The sequence below is a fragment of the Taudactylus pleione genome, unplaced genomic scaffold, assembly GCF_031769625.1.
Source record: "Taudactylus pleione unplaced genomic scaffold, aTauple2 ptg000114l, whole genome shotgun sequence".
NCBI lineage: Eukaryota > Metazoa > Chordata > Amphibia > Anura > Myobatrachidae > Taudactylus > Taudactylus pleione.
In genome coordinates, this window is record NW_028284516.1 from 10330806 (window position 1) to 10350840 (window position 20035).

At 43.9% G+C, this 20035-nt stretch overlaps 1 protein-coding gene across 1 annotated transcript in view; it reads right to left on the minus strand.

Annotated features, from left to right (window-relative positions):
- The window catches only part of LRRCC1 (leucine rich repeat and coiled-coil centrosomal protein 1), an 88615-nt gene extending 82782 nt beyond the window's left edge, over window positions 1-5833 (minus strand). Inside the window, exons 1-2 of the mRNA XM_088471409.1 lie at window positions 5359-5833; window positions 4646-4851 (exon numbers count right to left, since the gene is read on the minus strand). Coding sequence (XP_088327535.1) covers window positions 4646-4851; window positions 5359-5423 — 271 coding nt within the window. The 5' untranslated portion in view covers window positions 5424-5833. The remainder of the gene's footprint in view (window positions 1-4645; window positions 4852-5358) is intronic.
- Window positions 5834-20035: the final 14202 nt, after the last annotated feature.

Below are 20035 nucleotides of genomic sequence, written 5' to 3' on the forward strand. Positions count from 1 at the left end.
TTTTGCAATAAATACTTCTCACAAGTCCTACGAGTGCTGCATCTTACCGATAAGTATCTAATTTCTACATGCGGGCACCGAGGCATATTATTTTACACCTGGGAGAGCCGGACTCATTGACGTGTGTAATATATGTTGCCCATATTAATAAACCATTTAGAATTATAATAGATATTTGTCTAGACAATAAATATGGTGCAAGATAAATTAAGATAACATAATACAATTTTTGCCTTAATATTGTTGATCTTTTGATTTTAATTTTTCTAATATATATTTAGTCTGCTCTATTGGGATCTTTTTTATTATTTATGCATCAATTTCAGATATGAATGAAGTCTTTATTCTTGAAGGTTTAAAGTTTAAAATGCTCCAAACTAGATGAAGATAAACTGGAATTCTAAAAGGATAACTACAACATATAAATAAAATTACCTCATGTTTTGTAAAAAATGTTCCTTATATTCAACAATATGAAGTCAAAAATATTAAACATGACAAAACCAGAAACAGAAATCAAACAAGCTTATGAAAAGCAGCTAACCACTAGATCAAATAGCAAATAAAAATAACAATATTCTCAGAAATAACAAAGAAATTATGAAATAACAAGTGACGTAAGTTATCATTACTTACTTGCTGTAACAATAATTTAAAAAAAAAGGGTTATACAGGTTGAGTCTCCCATATCCAAAATGCTTGGGGCCAGGGGTATTTTGGATATCGGAATATTCCGTATTTTGGAATATTTGCATAAAATTATGAAATATCTTGGGAATGGGACCCAAATCTAAACACAGAATGCATTTATGTTTCATATATATATATATATATATATACACATACACACACACAGCCTGCAGGTCATTTTTTTTATATATTTTCAATAATTTTGTGCATCAAAAAAAGTTTGTGTACATACATGAAATTCATTTATGTTTCATATACACCTTATACACACAGCCTGATGGTTATTTTATACAATATTATTAATAAGTTGTGCTTTAAACAAAGTTTGTGTACATTGAACCATCAGAAAGCAAAGGTTTCACTTTCTCAGTCATGCTAAAAATACTCCGTATTTCGGAATATTTGTATATGGGAGACTCAACCTGTATTAATAATGCAGGCTTGAGGGTTTATTTATGAATGAAGCAACTGTGAACACTACGCACTAGGGGTCTGATTTAGCAAGGATCGCTATTCTGCTAGAACGCACGCACCGCAGTTGCTAATATCAGCGAATTAGCAAAAGTTTGCAATAGCATTGCGATCACAGTTTATCATAAGGACGCCCACTTCCCCTTACACACAACCGTATACAACATAGCGAATTAATGCGTAACAGAATAACATTGGACCCATACGCACAGGTAAGGCAGGTCAGACCTCACTCAGGAATTGCTAACTTCAGCACACGCTATGAGCCCTCAGGCTGGGTATGGTACTGCAGTGGATAATTTATGCAAGCCCCTGCAACGGCGTTGCAACGCACTGGCATGCCTGCGTTCGACCACCCCCCATCACCACCCACAAACGGCACTTCCTGTCAATCACTCTGCTTTGAGTCTGCGCAGCCTCTGCAAACGCATTTCCCATCGCAATTGCTCGTTCGCGCACTGCGATGCATGCGCAATGCAAATTAATCGACCCATTGCGTGTGTCTTTGCTACTGCGATCCTTGCTGAATCAGGCCTATGTACTCTATAAAAGAACAAAAATGTGTAGTGGAGCGCTCAAACTGACAGTCTATAATGCTCTTTTATTCAGATGAATTAACATATAATACACATTTACTAAAACCATATATTCCAATAACAGTCCAAACCGTCTATAAATATAGTATTGCTTAATGAACAGATGACATATACTCTATATAAATAGAAATCATCAAAAGGCCCATCTGGTAAATAAATAAATAAAAAAATAGACAACAAATATATACTCATTAGTAGAGAGGATGGTATATTCTCTTGTGTCCATTGGTATTAAGGAGATACTAAATATTAAATGTGAAATGTTAGGTTCAAGAAGCAGTAACAATGTCTCAATAATAATATAAGCCAATGTGGGTGAAAAACGGAGATAATAGGTGGAGACAGCAGCAACGAATCCTTAAGGATTCGTTGCTGCTATCTCCACCTATTATCTCCGTCTACTATTATAGCAGCTACACCAACTGCCGTACTGAGAGCCGCCGAACATCCCAACCTTTTATTATTGTCCTCACTTGCCTGATCATCAGGAGGCGGCTAAAGAGACCTGCTGCTGAGAGCTCTGATCAGCGGGTCCGTGCCGAATACATCTAGCCGGCCATCACCGCTCCCCACCACTCACTGGCGTGAAGGGCTGATTGCAAGAGAAGAGGCTGTTTGTGTTCTTCTCCTGCTAGATTATACGATTTTACCTGCCGATATCCGGAGATAACAAAGATCATCAGGTACCAGTGGTGTTCTGCCATTAGAGCCGCCTTCCATGAGTGCCAGGACTTGAGGATTTATTACAGCCGCGTCTTGTGTTACACACAGAGTGCTTCATTTGGAACCAAACTGCCAATTGAACAGATATTGGCACTGATTCAGAGCCGGACACTCTGACCAGAGCGCTCGCTCTGAATCAGGGCCCTCCTCCATAAATATGGAGCGTCCTCCTGGACGCTCGTATAGCTGTGGGTCACCACCCACAGCCTATACGAGCGTGCAGGATGATGGTCGCGATGGTCTTGACCATCGCGACCATCGCCAGTGCGAGCAGAAGCCTGCGGTTGAGTTTCTCAACCGCAAGGCCAGGAGTGATTTTGGCTCTATCAGAGCCAAAATCACTCCCACTGACATCACTAGTGATGTCAGTGGGGCCGGCTTCTGATGGTAGGCGTTCCCTTGGGAACGCCTCCGTCTGGCAGGCACGCCCCCGGCACGCCCACCAAAGGGGGCATGCTGTCAATCAACATCGACAGCACGCCCCCTTTGACCAGACACAACGAGCGAAGGAAAGTCCTTCGCTCGTCGCGTCTCGCGCATGCGCACGACGGAGCTCCCTCCGTCGTGCGCATGCGCAGTGCACACCATCGACCCACTTGCGAGCGGACAGCCGCTCGCGAGTGGGTCTGAATCAGGCCCATTATCCCCCCTTTGGTCAGGTATTATATTTGGAACCAGCATTCTAGGAGTGTTTTTCACCCACATTGGCTTATATTATTATCGAGACATTGTTACTGCTTCTTGAACCTAACATTCCACATTTAATATTTAGTATCTCCTTAATACCAATGGACCCAAGAGAATATACCATCCTCTCTACTAATGAGTATATATTTGTTGTTTATTTATTTATTTACCAGATGGGCCCTTTAATGATTTCTATTTATATAGAGTATATGTCATCTGTTCATTAAGCAATACTATATTTATGGAAAGGGTATGAAATACGCCGGCCGTAAGGCCGGCGGTTCGATTCCCGTCAGCGGCAGCCCGACAGGAGCAGAGTGCGACGCAGCGGAAGCCCGATAGCGCAGGAAATCCCGATCCTGGATAGGTAAGTATCCACTAACCTAACCTCCCTTAGGGGTGCCTAACCCTAACTTCCCCCCTCTAAGTGCCTAACCCTAACCACCCCCTTCCCCCGGGGGTGCCTAACCCTAACCCTCCCCCTAGCCTAACCCTCCCAGGGGGGTGCCTAACCCTAAGTCTACATCTAGACGCCCGGCATTTCAGCCTTGCCGGGATAAGACAGTCAGGAAGCCGGCTGCCGGTATATAGGCAGTCGGCTTCCCGATTGCTTCCCATATTTATAGACGGTTTGGACTTTTATTGGAATATATGGTTTTAGTATATGTGTATTATATGTAAAGAGCATTATAGATTCATCAACTCTGTCAGTTTGAGCGCTCCACTACACATTTTTGTTATTTTTGGATTGTGGGGTACAGAACCCTTTAGTGAGCTGATATTGGGAATATCTTACAGCGTGTGTGATTTTTCAGTCCCTATGTACTCTATGCATTATATCGTTCATACAGCCGACGAATGATATATCGCTCAGTGTGTTGGCTCGTGTGTAGACACAATATACCCGTAAACGTCGTAATTCACATATACATAGCATCTGCCGTGCTGCACGGCGACACAATATATATTACAGTTATATTGTGCGTATTAGCCAGTGTGTACGGGTAACTAACCGACCAAACTTTTACACTGGCCACAGGAACCGCCGACAATGACATTACAACTGGGCAGGCAAATTTCAAATAGCCCGCTCAGTTGTGATGTCTGGCCAGACAATTCAAGTGAACGTTTGTAAGTATATATGCTTACCAAATCGGTCACTTGGTCAGCGTGACGGTCGGCTGGCGGGTCGCTCAGGTGTCTACCCAGCATAAGGATAAAAAGAAAAAGCAAGGAGTTGTGTTCACTGTAAGAACTCCACACTCTCACCGTCTGCCTACCAGTACTCACTGATGGCGGAATACAACTAAAAGAAGGCTATAAAGAGTGGTCAGTACGGAGCATGACCAGCACTGACAGCTCACACTCTTCCCCTAGACATCAGTCAGGGCTGGCAAATTATGGCTATAGTCCAGTAACGATGACACAGGAGGTAAACCCTAATTAGTTGGGGGTATCCAAAACTCAATAACACAAACCTTCTATTCTCATGAGCTTGTTACATGACAGGTTCAAGCTTTGCAGACGTATCAAGGAGTCTAGTCCTTCAATCCTGGTTATAAGGTTGGATGATAAATCCAAATGCTGTAAATTGTGGAGGTATGCGAGCCCTTCAATCATCGAGATGCGATTACAATGTAAACTGATGGACAGGAGGTCGGAGTTCAAGGAGATGTCCAGCAAGCTAGTAAAACACATAAAATTATTAAGCTCTGCTAGTCGGCAATACATTGTGCCAGGCAAATGGCATAACAGGACCAAGCTATAAACTAAGCACAGAGTTAGTATGTTAGCAAAGGGCCAGCAGCCTACCACGGAAGTCTAAATAGGTACTAATAATAATATTCATACAATGCATGCAAGATTCCTGAATATATCATAATATATGTTGTAGCCATAGGGGAATGGTTTTCAATGCAGCATACCACATTTCCTGTTCTGACAGCCTTTTAATGGGTACATAACAAGGAACAGAGTAGACAAGGTTTGTCCTGTGGACCAAATTGCATTGTGTAGTCATATGAGTTCTGAACCAGATTACATACTGTACATCTCTCCAATCACTTCCTAAGCAAAGTTATTATCATCCTTTATCAAGTATCCATAATTACTTACATGATGGAAAGGAGACGTACCATACAGTATTTTGAGAATAACTGTTTTACTGTATAACCATGTATACAGTGCTTACCTGGTCACCTGTTTATCCATCAGAGTCAGTTCCTTGCTATGAGGATCCCCACCTGCCATTTTCATTCAGCTGGATGAGCAGATCCTCTACATTGGGTATAAGAAGTAATGTGTGCAGTGTTACATTGTAGCATGGGAGCTCTGCCTGTGATTCCTAAGTGCTGCAGATTTCCTACTGTATAGAATACACTGGGCAGCAGTAGTGTAGGAGATGTGATAAATGCAGGGAGTTAGGGGGTCAAGCAGCAGAGGTAAGCAGCTCTGCATGTAAAAGTAGAACTACAACCCTCAGCATGCCTCCCCGGGACACATGGCAGCTATTGCAGCGTAGTGGTGGTGCTATGGGAGACAGCAGGGACCTGCAGCAGCGGTGTCGGGCACAGGGCAGGACTGCTGCCTGCTAGTCCCTCCCCCCCGCCGTAGCAGTGTAACGGCTGCTTAGTGTATGCCGGAAGCTGTTGGGTGACATGGCAACACCACACTCCCCGCTGCAGCAGCCAGCCCCGCCCCTAGTCGCCTGTACCAGGCCCCGCCCCCCGGCTTCTTACTGTCACGCTCACAGCTTGGACCAGCAACATAGTGGTGCAGCGTCCTGTACTGTCTATTTCACTGCCGGAGGCCAACAGTGGCCCACCCTCATCTCAGTGCACTGTACAGCATGTATTATTACTTAATGACTCCTAGTTACCACCCTGACCTCAGCTCACAGCCAGCTGCGTCCTGTACTGCAGGAGACAGCCGCCTTGTACAACATATATTATGGCTGTAATATATATATATATACACACACACTATATAACACCTAGTACCACCCTGACTTCTGCTCCTCGCATGTCACTGTGTTCTGGCAGTTTTATCCCGGCATTCTAGTTCTGTTACTACAGCAAAATGTTCCATATACTACAGTACATAATGTAGAGTACATAATGTAGAAGACAGATAAATCACCTGTCACCAATGTTACCCTCTGTATCTTTCCTATCCAGTAGGCGACCTGAAAGACTGAACGTCTAGCTTTCAGACCTTCAGGTCGCCAAAGTGCGGTGCCCGCTTATATTTTTTTTCAGTGGGCTGTACATAGTAAAATCTTAGTATTAGTTATTTGCCATCTTCTTAAGGCCATATTTATATAAAAAGAACTGCGCTTGAAAAAGTAACCGTACTGGCGGAGAGCGAACTGGCCTTTCATTGCCGTCTTTTGCAAATGCGAAAGGCGGCAACCAATTGTGGATTTCTCACTAAGTACATGAGGCACGTGCCTAGGGGCGCCACTAGCTGGGGGCGGCACAGCAGGCTGCCTAATCTCCCCTCTGCATCAGAGCAGCTGGACCATTTTTATTTAGCACTGTGAAGGGGGGAGGTTGCAGGAGGAGATTTGCGGGGTGGAAGGTGTGGTTGAGGTTGGGGCTGCCATCTCCCTCAATGATGTCCACCTGTCTGGACTCCGGAGGTATTTGATTCAGGCTGGTCGGCGACTGTGATGTTGTGAGAGGCAGGGCAGCCTGCTGACGCCTGTAACTGCTGGGGCGGCTGTGCAGCTATGCTGAACTGAAGTGCCCGCAGAGCTGGCATAGGTGTTGCAAGTGAAGGCTTGGTGGAGAGTAGATGGTGAAAGTCCGACTGCAGACTGGTGAGGGAGCGAGTGGAGAAAAAATGGGTCAAGCGGTTGTACACAAGCGGCTGATGTAGTTTGAAATCAAATAGCAAAGTACATGTTTGAAGGACGGGAGATTGCCAGTATCGAAAAACAGGTTGAAGAGATGAGCAAAGTGAAAGCAAGTATTTTGTGGGGAATACATACGAATTACCGCCGGACACAAGTCCGGCGGTTCAAATCCCAACAGCGGCAGGCTGACACGGCAGAAAATCCCGATCGTCCCCAGGTAAGTATCAACTAACCTGACCTAACCCCCGTAACCCTCCTTAGGGGTGCCTAACCCTAACCTTCCCCCCGGTACCTAACCCTAATCCCCCTTCTAAGTGCCTAAACCTAACCCCCCTTCCCCGCAGCCTAAACCTAAGTCCCCCGGGGGGTGCCTTACCCTAACCCTCCCTCCCCCTAGCCTAACCCTAATCTCCCAGGGGATGCCTAACCCTAAGTCCCCCCTGGGAGCCCTAAGCCTAACCCACCTCCCCCCCCGCGCTGCTGTCCGCAGCGGCGCCCGGCATCACTTCGATCGGGATGCCAGGCGCCGGTCTCCCGGCGTCGGTAAAATGACAGGCGTCTAGAATTAGACGCCTGTCATTTAACCCTCGCCGGGGTAAAGCAGTCGGGAAGCCGGCTGTAGGGCTTACGTCAGCCGGCTTCCCGATTGCATACCAATTTGTGGGAGGGAGCGGAGTTGTTGAGAACAAATGGAGTTGAGGGGTTAGAGGAAGAGAAGAGACAAGAATTGAAGGTGTCAGAGGTGACGAAGTTGGTGACCGGGTGCATAGAAGTGCCTTAATGTAGCTTTGCTTTGTACAAAGGTGCGCGGGATAGAAAATAGTGTAGTGGAGGAAATTAGCATTGGAGTAAGATCTCAATCAGCAATTGGCATGATAAGTACTTTTCTAGGTGGTGGGTCTGTTTAGAGTGCCAGTGTGTGGGTCTTCGGAGTTGATATGTGATGGCTGGTGCTCCCATGTTTAGGGCTCTGGTGACTATAGAGTTATAGAAACAGACTGCAGCATCAGGGCACGGCAGGGCAGAAATAGCCGAGACAAGGGCAGAACATGTGCTACGTGATCATACGCAGACCCCCGTATGCCTCTGCTTAATTTACGAGTTGCCCCCGTTTTACAGGAGTTGCAAGACCAGCATCTGTGCCCATGGACGCAGATTCCTGGCCTCGCATGCCGGCCATCCTGCGTAAACTGAGGCTTAAGGTGCGTATCCACTAGCAGATAGTGGACAACATTGTAATCGTGCTGTCGTTCCTCTACCCCTGCACTGCCTACACTGAACAATATGTCGTTCAGTGTAGGCACCCTCCCTCATCCCTGAACATGGTCAATCTGTCGTTATTGGCAGATTCAGCATGTTCATGCGATGTTGTAGGAAGCGACCAGCGGGAGCGCACATCGCTGGTCATTTCCGACATTTTCATGCCCGATTTCTGCACGATTGATGAGCGATTGAATGATAACGACGTCGTTATTGTTCAATCGCTCATTTTAATCGGCAAGTGGATACCCGCCTTTACTCAGCTGGTCGGCGCCACCCAACATCGTGATCCCAGGCTGCGGCCTTGGTCACAACGCTGGTTTTGCAGATGCAGCAGGAGGTGTGAGTCACCTGCTGCATTTGCATTTTTGCAGGACGGAATTGCAAAGATGCTTGTGTGCGGCTTTGCAATTCAGTCCTCTGCTGAATCAGGACCATAATCTGGATATAACATACCCTTGTTTAATATATGAGAAACAGAAGTTATAATTTGCCTGGAGCATATTCTGTATAATGCTGAGAGGCACAGGATCATTACTTCATGTTTTGATCCAGCAGCAGAACACTTTGCATCTCTAATTTATGAATGGCAATTATTTATTTTGTTTCAACTTAAACAAATGAGCTCTCCCAGTGGAGAAGTACTTTAATCACCACATTTCATATTAAGTGATAAATGTGTGTTTTGTGATTAATTTATCAAAACAGGTGTAAATATGAATACGCTGAAATTATATTAATCACTGGAATTTTACATATTCAACCGCATGTGGTTATTCTTGCATTCTACACATGTAGGTAGCATTAGAGAGTGTATAATTATTTTAAAATGCACTATAAACTATTCCTATCCACAGTAAGCTACTGCATGTTCTATGTTTTAATGGCAAAAAGAAGCATAACTTAAACATACTTTTTATTTTGTAGAAGAGGGTAAATCGTTCTGTTTGCATCTATAAATGTCTTCAAATCTTTGTCTTTAGTATTTGCTCACTGCACACTGCCATATGTCCATTATTCCATGTCCCGTTCAGGTAGGACATATAAATAAAGAAAGCTGATAGCAAACAGGCAAGGGATTATCATATGGATCTCAATACATAGAGCACAGTATCACACTCTCTACACATTATTAGACAATGTTATAGTTAGCAAAGGTTACTCCTGTAGAACTTTATAGACCTGAGAACTTAATTGGAGAAGTTGCCCATACCAACAAATCAGTTCTTACGTATAATTTCATAGAATGTACTTGATAAATGCTACCTCAAAGCTGACTGGTTGCTATGGGCAACTTCTCCATTGGTTCACTTCTCCACTCTTCTCACTGCTTGATACATCATCGCCTATGGGATCCATTTACGAATAAGTGGCTTTTGTAAGTCTCCACTACCTGGCAGGATGGAGGGGAAAATATAAAATAACACTTTGCACTGACTGCCGTTTTAAATTCTCACTTCTCTCCTGCCGGGAAGCGGTGGCTTACAAAAGCCGCTGCTTCATAAATAAAGTCCTATCTATCTATCTATCTATCTATCTATCTATCTATCTATCTATCTATCTATCTATCTATCTATCTATCTATCTATCTATCTCTCTATTTACTATATAAAAGTGAAAATTTGTCCTTCTGTCTGTTTTTCTATACAAATCCACAGTTTACAAGCCAAGATCGTGAAATTTTACATACGAGCGTATAAAAACATGGCGGAGGCAACTAAAAAAATTTGTGAATCGAAATTAATTACTGTTAATTTTTCAGTAATTAAAAAACACAATTTTTGCAAAGCATTCGCCCTCTACAGGTCAGGTACGGAATTAGAAAAGCCAAGATCTCTCAAGGTTCTACACCTAAAACACCAAAGAAGAATAAAAGCATTGTCCTGTTTGGTTTATTGTTAGATGCACCATTCTTCTTGGGCCATCTGCAAGGTCAATAATAAAAATTTAAAAATGTTATTTTTGTTTCGTTTCATAATTTGACTTTATAACATGTATTTTGCTACAGGAATTATGGAATTTTATTCTGTAGCATATAATCTAAGTCTCTGAACATCATTTAGTATGGCTCTCGTGTGGAGTTTACAGTACCTTTTAAATGCTGTATGAATTTATTAGGGATGAGCGGGTACGGTGATCAGAGAACCGAACCCACCCGAATTTCAGGGATCCGTGGCGATCCGAGCCAAGCTCGGATCTCCCTGCCTGCCCCGGATCCCTCACCCAAGGCATGCCGCATGGGCATCTGATAAAATATACCACAAAACGGCTGGAACATGTCAAGGGATATTTGATAACAAACTTTTTACCTGATCTAGGATAGAAAAAAGTATCACCTACTTCTAAAAAGCTACAGGTGATACATCCTAGACATTTGTAATTGCCTGCAGACTGGCTTAAGAAATGTGGCATTTTGGGTAGCGTAAATAAACTAATGTCATTATGTACAACCATATCCTTAATGCTACGACGTTTCTTGAATGAGGGTAAAATGGTGAAATCTTGTAACGATGGTAATTTAGGATCTTTAGACACTATAGGCCAAATCCCTCTTGCTGCTTTCATCAACTTGGTACTTGCTGATGTATACTCTTGAGTCCACACTACCCTATTATGTTATTGTTTAGGTACCGATGTTTGCAAAGCCTGTATCCTGGACATGGCAAGCATGCGGTCTTTCGCACGCTTCAAAGTACTGTAATGATAGCCCCGTTGCAAGAATATCTGAGCCATGCTATCTATTTGCCTGACAGCATCATTAGGGTCAGAACATATTCTCAAAATTCTCCAAAATTGTGAATAAGGCAAACCATTCTTAAGGGACGGAGGATGGTGGCTGCCAGCTTGCAGAATAGTATTCCGATCCGTCAGTTTAACATACAAGGAGGTCAATAGTTCATGGCTGTCATTCTGGCTGATTGTAACATCCAAAAAATGGACAGCTTGAAAACTACAATCATATGTAAATTTAATGGGATGTACTTTGTTATTCAAGTCTGCCATAAGTTGTTGAAATCCCTCCAATGAACCTGACCATAACAGAAATATATCGTCTATGTATCTTGAATATCCCACGATCTGTTGTGCGATATTGGGATCACCAAAGAAAAAATCATCCTCAAAGTAAAACATATATATGTTTGCGTACCTCGGTGCCACACACGAGCCCATAGCACATTCTGAGCGCTGGATGTAAAAACCTTTATCAAATAGAAAATAATTCCTTGTTAAAATGCACTCCAATAAAGATATAAAAAAATCTATATTGGGACCAGTGTAGTTATCATGATTAGAGATAAAGGAACGAGTAGCCTGTATGCCAGCTTCATGCGGGATACTTGTGTACAGACTACAGACATCAATGGTACACAACAAGTACTGATTAGGCAATGGTGATAAATCCTGAAGTCTCAGGATAAAGGAGGTAGTATCCTTAAGAAATGTACTTTTGGTAGATAGCAATGGCTGAAGATAGTAGTCTAGATATTGTGAGATTCCGTAATATGTTCCAGCCGTTTTGTGGTATATTTTATCAGATGCCCATGCGGCATGTATTATGTAGGCAAGACTTCTAGACAAATTAAAGAGCGGATGGCTCTCCATCGCTCACATATCAGGGCTGCGCTTGAAGGTAAAGTTGTAGATCAGCCTGTAGCAAAACATTTTAGGGATCATCATCACAGCTTGTCTTCAATGAAGTTTAAAATGATTGATTGGGTACCACCCAATCATCGAGGTGGAGATAGAGACAGAGTTCTATTACAGAAGGAATCGTTCTGGATTTACACTTTGCAAACTGTGCATCCAGGAGGCTTAAATGAAATGCTGTCTCTTAATTGTTTCTTATGATTCTCTAGTTGCCTAGGAGTATTTTGTTATTATTAGTACATTATTTTTTTGTTTTGTTGCAATATGCTATGAGGTATCTAGTATACTGTCCATTTTAGGTACTCCAGTTTATCTTTTGTTCTATCTGTTAGGCTTTGAGCATGATGTCTTTTCATTGTGTTTATTTTTAACATACAGCTCCTTTACATCACATCATGCTGTATCTGTTATATGTATTAGTGTTTTTCAGTAAGATATTATCTGTTTTTGTCCACAGATCATTGCCGTGCTGTTTAATTCTTTGTTAGTGGGTTTCTATGGTGATTGTTCACGTTAGGTACACGCCCCCTAGCGAGTCACCGAGCGCCAGCGTGTCTCACGCCGATGACGTCATCGGGACTCCGGAGGGCCAGCGTGGGATGTGCACTGTGGTGATGAGTTTCAGGTATGTGTATATATATGTGTGTTTTTTGTAAACTTTTTGATATTGTCTTAATAAAAGAGCCCCTGAGCTCTGAAACGTTGACTGTCTAAGACACTGGTTTGTCTGCAGTTATTTATCAGTCGTGGAGTGCCATCTCCTTTTTGCATCGTGTATATATATATATATATACATATATATTATACATACATAACTTTTACATATATACGCACATGCATATACTGTATATACACACCTGTAGATATTAGGGGTGTGCATCGGCCACTTTTCGTGTTTTGTGTTTTGGTTTTGGATCTGGATCTTTCTTCGTGTTTTGGATCTGGATTGGTTTTGCCAAAACCACCCTTCCGTGTTTTGGGTTCTGGGTTTTGTGTTTTGGATCTGTATTTTTTTTAAAAAAAGCATAAAAACAGCTAAAATCACAGAATTTGTGGGGTTTTATGCTCCTATTCAATTATTAACCTCAATAACCTTCATTTCCACTCATTTCCAGTCTATTCTGAACACCTCACACCTCACAATATTGTTTTTATGTCCAAAAGGTTGCACCGAGGTAGCTGGATGACTATGCTAAGCGACACGAGTGGGCGGCACAAACACGTGGCCCATCTAGGAGTGACACTGCAGTGGCAGACAGGATGGCAGTTTGAAAAACTAGGCCCCAAACTGTACATAATGCAAAGAAAAAAAAGGTGCAAGATGGAATTGTCCTTGGGCCCTTCCACCCACCCTTATGGTTGTATAAATAGGACATGCACACTTTAACAAACCAATCATTTCAGCGCCAGGGTCTGCCACATGACTGTGGCTGAAATTATTGGTTCGTTTGGGCCCCCACAAAACAAGCTGGCAATTAATGTGTCCCTGCACAAACTGGCTCTACGGAGGCAAGATGTCGTCCTCATCCACCGATTCCTTGGATAAAACAGGAAAAAGGGATTTAGATGTCCCTGGACTGCTTACGGTCTTAGCCAAAGTTTCTGAACTTGACAGTAACTTTTTATGAACGCGCTGCAGGTGCCATATAAGGGAGGATGTTCCTAGGTGGTTAACGTCCCTACCCCTACTTATTTTACCTTTACATATGGTACATATGGCAAGACAGTTGTTGTCCGGATTTGGATAGAAATATTGCCAGACCAAAGAGGTGGAATGTTTGGTCTTCTGCCCAGGCATGACCGTGATGGGCTTTTTCATCCCACGGACAACAACTGTCTCCCCCGGAGCCTGATTTAAACAAACCACATCACCATCAGAATCCTCCTTGCCAACTTCCTCCTCAGCGCCAGCTACACCAGTATCCTCATCCTGTTGTACTTCAACAGTGACATCTTCAATTTGCATATCAGCAAGTGGACTGTGGGTGCTCCTTTCAGCACTTGCAGGGGGCGTGCAAATGGCGGAAAGAGCCACCTCTTCCCGTCCAGTGCTGGGAAGGTCAGGCATCGCAACCGCCACCACACTTGGACTCTCCTTGGGGATTTGTGATATCTTCTTAGAACGCACAGTTCTTCGCTGTGCTTTTGCCAGCTTAACTCGTTTGATTTTTTTAGCGGGAGGAGGGCTTCCATCGTCATGTGAAGCTGAACCACTAGTCATGAATATAGGGAAAGACCTTAGCCATTCCTTGCCACTCCGTGTCGTAAATGGCATATTGGCAAGTTTACGTTTCTCTTCAGATGATTTAAATGGTTTTTTTTAAGGTCATTTTCCTGAACTTTGTCATTTGGGATTGTATGTGCCCTCTACTGTGACATTGGGCATCGGCCTTGGCAGACGACGTTGATGGCATGTTATCGTCTATGTCATGACTAGTGGCAGCAGCTTCAGCACTAGGAGGAAGTGGTTCTTGATCTTTCCCTATTTTATTTTTATCGGAGAACGTTTGGTCCTCCATTTATGTTATATTGATTTGATATATACGTGCGGCTAAGGCGCACACAAACACAGAAAATATTTTTTTATTTTTGCTGGAGAGTAGTGCACTTTGTGGGTTACAACACCCTTTAAGAAATGAGCCAGCCGGCACTTTACTTATGGGACACAGGCGCACGCTTGGCGCTGCTCCTTTGCTGATGCACATGCGGCTACTGCGCACACAATTCACAAACACAGAAAATATTTTTTTATTTGGTTTGGAGTGTACTTTGGGGGTTACAGCACCGTTTAACGGTCAAGCCAGCCGGCCCTTTACTTATGACACAGGCGCATGCTTGGCACTACTTTGTTGATGCACGTGCGGCTACTGCACACACAATTCACAAACACAGAAAATATTTTTTTATTTTGTTTGGAGTGTACTTTGGGGGTTACAGCACCCTTTAACGGTCAAGCCAGCCGGCCCTTTACTTATGACACAGGCGCACGCTTGGCACTACTTTGTTGATGCACGTGCGGCTACTTCGCACACAATTCACAAACACAGAATTTTTTTTTTTTCACATGGGGGGAGCACCCCTGATGGACAGAGCACCCCGTGGACAACACTACAGCACCCCTTTAGGACTGGGACACTGCACAGGACTTTGGAGTGGACACAGCCCCTATGGACAACTGACTGCACAACACAGTCCAGCCAGCCCCTATGGACTTTGGAGGAGTGGACACAGCCCCTATGGACAACAGCAGCACAGCACAACACAGCCAGCCCCTATGGACTTTGGAGGAGTGGACACAGCACCTATGGACAACAGCAGCACAGCACAACACAGCCAGCCCCTATGGACTTTGGAGGAGTGGACACAGCCCCTATGGACAACAGCAGCACAGCACAACACAGCCAGCCCCTATGGACTTTGGAGGAGTGGACACAGCTCCTATGGACAACAGCAGCACAGCACAGCACAACACTACACTGCACTACACTACACTACACAGCCCAGCCAGCCCTTTATCTCTTACTAGCCACTAGGGCAACCAACACTTGGCTGCTTATGCGGGCGTTAATGTCACTAATATAGCAATGTTTATCCATGTCCTGTATTGTATTGTATTGTATTGTAAGTCAATGGTTACTTTTTTGTCTATGTACTTTGTAAGGCGCTGCGGAACACCTGTGGCGCCATATAAATAAATGATAATAATAATAATAATAACTCCCACCCTCCCTCTTCACTGTCCACAGCCGAGTGAGAAAATGGCGCCGACGCGGGTACCTTATATAGGATCCAAAACCCGCGAGACCCGGAAGGCGGGATGATGACGTTTTGCCTCGATTTCAGATCCGAGTCAGGCGGGAAAAGTCGAGCCTGACTCGGATCGGCCTCAGATCGGGGGGGCTCGGGGGAGTTCGGATTTCAGAAATCCGAACCTGCTCACCCCTAGTAGATATGTGTATGTATATATATTTTAACATATATTTATATATATGTGTAAATATAATTATATATACATATATATATATTTATACATACATACAAACACCCACCCACACACAGACATTGACACAGATATACATACTGTACAGTATATACGTTACTGCTGCTTCTGTGGCAGCAGGCTAGCAGCATAATGAGGGGGTGGAGCCAAATGCAGGGGCGGAGCTTAATCACGGGCCGCTGCTCCGTTACAAGATTAAAAAAAACCACAGCTATAGTGAGCGGCCAGGATGATGGTCGTGATGGTCAAGACCATTGCGACCATCGGGCTTGTGATGAGACCCTTGTGGTAGGGTCTCGTGGCCGCAAGGCCCAGAGAGCTTCTGGCTCTAATAGAGCCGGAAGCTCTCTCACTGACATCACTGGTGACTGGTGATGTCAGTGGGGCCGCCCACAAACGGCAGGCGTTCGCTTGGGAACGCCTCCGTTTGTGAAGCCACTCCCCGGCCACGCCTACAAAATGGGGCGAGCTGTCGATCAACATCGACAGCCACCCCTTTTGTAGTGAGCCATGGAGCGGGAGATTTTCTCTCTCGCTCCGGGGCATGCGCACGCGCAGTGTGGGCGCTGCGTGTGCGCAGAGCACACCATCGACCTGCTCGCGAGCGCTCAAGCGCTTGTGAGCGGGTCTGAATCAGGCCCATTGTTCAAGGATTAGGTATTGCGGAAAATAGAAAACCACACGGAGATAATTAAAAACAACCAGAACCTAAAGAGCACAATAAACATATTGCAGGGCTAGTGCAATCATTTTGCAAAAGAACTTCCATGGGTTATATATTTCACCAACAAAAGGTACCAGATGAGGCAGCCATCTTAGGCAGAAAAATGAAACTTTTTACTGCGCTTAAGGGCTACCCAATTCCAATGATAATCAACTAAACATCAAAAATTAGTACCAAAATAACAAAAAATAATAAATAATAATAGGTTAAAAAACAGAAATATTTGAATTAAAAAAAAATATATATCGTAATGGTTGTATACAAATGCAACACAGTATCACTTTTAAAAATAGAGAAATTTCTCATTCAAAGAGCATGTTAACTCATAAACAATTAAAACATAACAAAAAATCAGTTTAATATAGTACAGCCGCATCCGGCTAGTAAAAAACACAAATAAAGCAATATTGGTATGAAAAATATCAGTGTGATTTTCCCTCAATAAGGCTTCATTGCTACAGCAGCTAAAAAGTAAACTCTTGAGTCCAACTGTTCAAAATGTTGTTATATTAATTTGTATCCAATATTAAGGTAGAATTTAAAACATGTAGCAAATTTCCGTATACGGTGATACCACTTTGGGTTATCATATATGTTTCTCTAGCAGCTCCTATCACAAAGTCCACCACATATATATGTCACTGTGTTTATAAGTAATCCACAGTCTTTTGTAGCAATAATGTGCATCAGGGAAAATACATTTTAGTGTGTCTAGCACTGTGTGATAATAAACAGTGACTATTTCCCACTCAGCATAAGATAAAGCCGTCCATACTACTCACTTTTTAGTTGTTGGTCCTTTTATCCATAGGCGTAGTCTTGCAGATATAGGAGACAATATAGTAATGAGGGACTCAGCAAAATATAGCTGTATGCAGTCTCTTATCAAGGCGATCTCCCACCTAAGACACGATCTCCAATGGGGACCGCAGCGGCCACTGCACCCAGACGTCCCGTCCGCCAGAGGTGCAGGAGCTGGAGTCCCTCTCAGCCAAGCCTCCAAAGTCAGCAGCTACGCTGTGTGCTGGTACGCTGATCGGCCACACAGGTATGCACTGTGGCGATCACGATTTCCTGCTTAAGGGTATAATTTCTAATTAGGGTTATAGCGGCTACTACACCTGGACGTCCCGTCTAACGAAGATGCGGGAGCTGAAGTGTCTCCCGACTAGGTATCCAAAGTCAACGGCTGAGCTGTATGCTAGTAGGCTGAGAGGCCACACAAGTGTGTATTGCGGCGGTCACGATCAGTGCAAAGGTAAGCAGAGCTGCTGGTGGTTCACCGGAGCAATGAGCAAAGATAGAGGTGAGTAAGATAGCAGTCCCTAACGCGTTTCTTCCATTAGGATTTCTTCAGAGGGGTGTGGTGTACCACCCTGCCCCCCTGTTTGGGACCGTGCCCTTATAATATCACACTCCCTCAGAAAATGTAACCCACAGTGTGAGCGAACTCCCAGTTTCCAGGTACTTACAGTATACTAACCCAGCTGCAAATGGAAATGACTGCAGTATGCTCAGCTACGGAGTGTGAGCTGTCTGCAAAATTATTCATTAATAAAGGGGGTGGGGGAGGCACTTTACTATGTTAATTGAAGTGCAATCAACTTCCTGAAAGTGTCTAAAGCTATATATGAGTACCTACTGTATTTATTAACAGTCACTTATATAGTGCCAGCATATTCCATTGCACTATACAGTTGGGAACAAAACAGTAATAGAACAAGACTGGGTACAGACAGACAAAGAGGTAATAAGGACATTCTATAGGGAAAAAAAGGTATCATTGCAATACATAGCGCTTGCATTCCATGTAGATGTGTAAATAATCTTCGGCATCCAGTTACAGGCACACGATGTTGGAATTTACATTACAAAGTTGTTGCTCTTTGTTATTTTCTTTGGGATTTGGAAAAAACAAGCAATACTATTAGCCTGGAGAGGCAGAGTAATTGTTACTTAAAATAGATGTACGAGTCTCAGTCTGCCAAATCATGGCAAATAAATACAGTTTGCTGAATCACAGAAGAAATATAATCCCTTTGGAATTTATTAAACATACTGGAAGGTGAAGCTCTTTCTACACTAGTAAAAAGGATTGATACAAGTCTTTCTCTTTTATAAGCTGCTTTATGGTTAATTATTCATATACAGCTTTACTCATGCTGGCGGATTATATTACACCATCATCAGATTGACTGTAGAAATGTAAGGTTTTTAGACCTCAGATAGACATTAATATACATCAGTAAGTTTCTTATTATTCTAGTAACTGAATTATTTACACTTTCTAAAATACTGAAGTCAAAAATTAAAACAATTAATTTGTTGTGTCAATTTTTATGCTGTATGCAACACTAATGGCTAAAATTAGTGTAGGTTTTAAAAGTCTGGACCAAGCAGAATACATTACTACCATATAATTGCGGATCCCACAACATGTCTGAACAACATGCTTACATGTTACATGTAAAAATTGCAGAAATCTACTCATTGTTTTGGAAACTGCACAATCCCCAAAAAGTTCCAAAAGTAATGTTAAGGCCATACTTACCGACTTTTATAGAATCCTTTCCGGGAGCAGCCGGAGAGGAGCTCCTGCTCTTAGCGTCGGGGGGCGGGGCCAAACTACATACGTCAATAGGCCCCGCTCCCATTACAGGGAAAACCCGCGATTTGCGAGTCTGTGATGAGGGGCGGGACTAAATGATGCGATTCACTGCATGTAGCTCCGCCCCCTCCCTACGGACTCGCAAATTTGTTGGAAAATTTCCCCATCCTGCCCACTTCACTAGGAAGTGGGCGGGATGCGGAAGATCTGCCTGCTCTTTCGGGGGTGCGGGGCAGTCTCCCGTGACTCCTGGGTGTTACAAGTCGCGGTCATGACTTGTCTCCCTCAAGCAGTTTATGACAGTGTTGTTCCGGTTCTCTTAGTTGCTAGGCGATCTGCACGTCTCAGGAGGTCACCTGTTGTCCACACCAGGGTGTGATTGGTTTCTCCTGTTTGTACGCGCTGGCCTTTTGCCGCCACGCCGACTATAGAGTTTCTGTAGATCCTCTTGGCTCAGCCGCACTGTCAGCATTCTGTATCACCTCGTGGAAGTGTTTTCTGGTACTCCAGCAGAATTACCTTGCGCCCGGCTCTCAGCCTCTCCAACGGCTCCCGACTCACCAGCCTTTCCTATGGCTCCCTAGCCGCACCAGCAGCTTCTGTGCTGCCACCGGCTCTCCAGCCTCTCCAATGGCTACCTAGCCACACCAGCAGCTTCCGTGCAGCCATCAAATCACCAGCCTTTTCTACGGCTCCCTGGCCGCACCTGCAGCTTCCATGCTGCCACCGGCTTTCCAGCCTCTCCAACAGCTCCCTAGCCGCACCAGCAGCC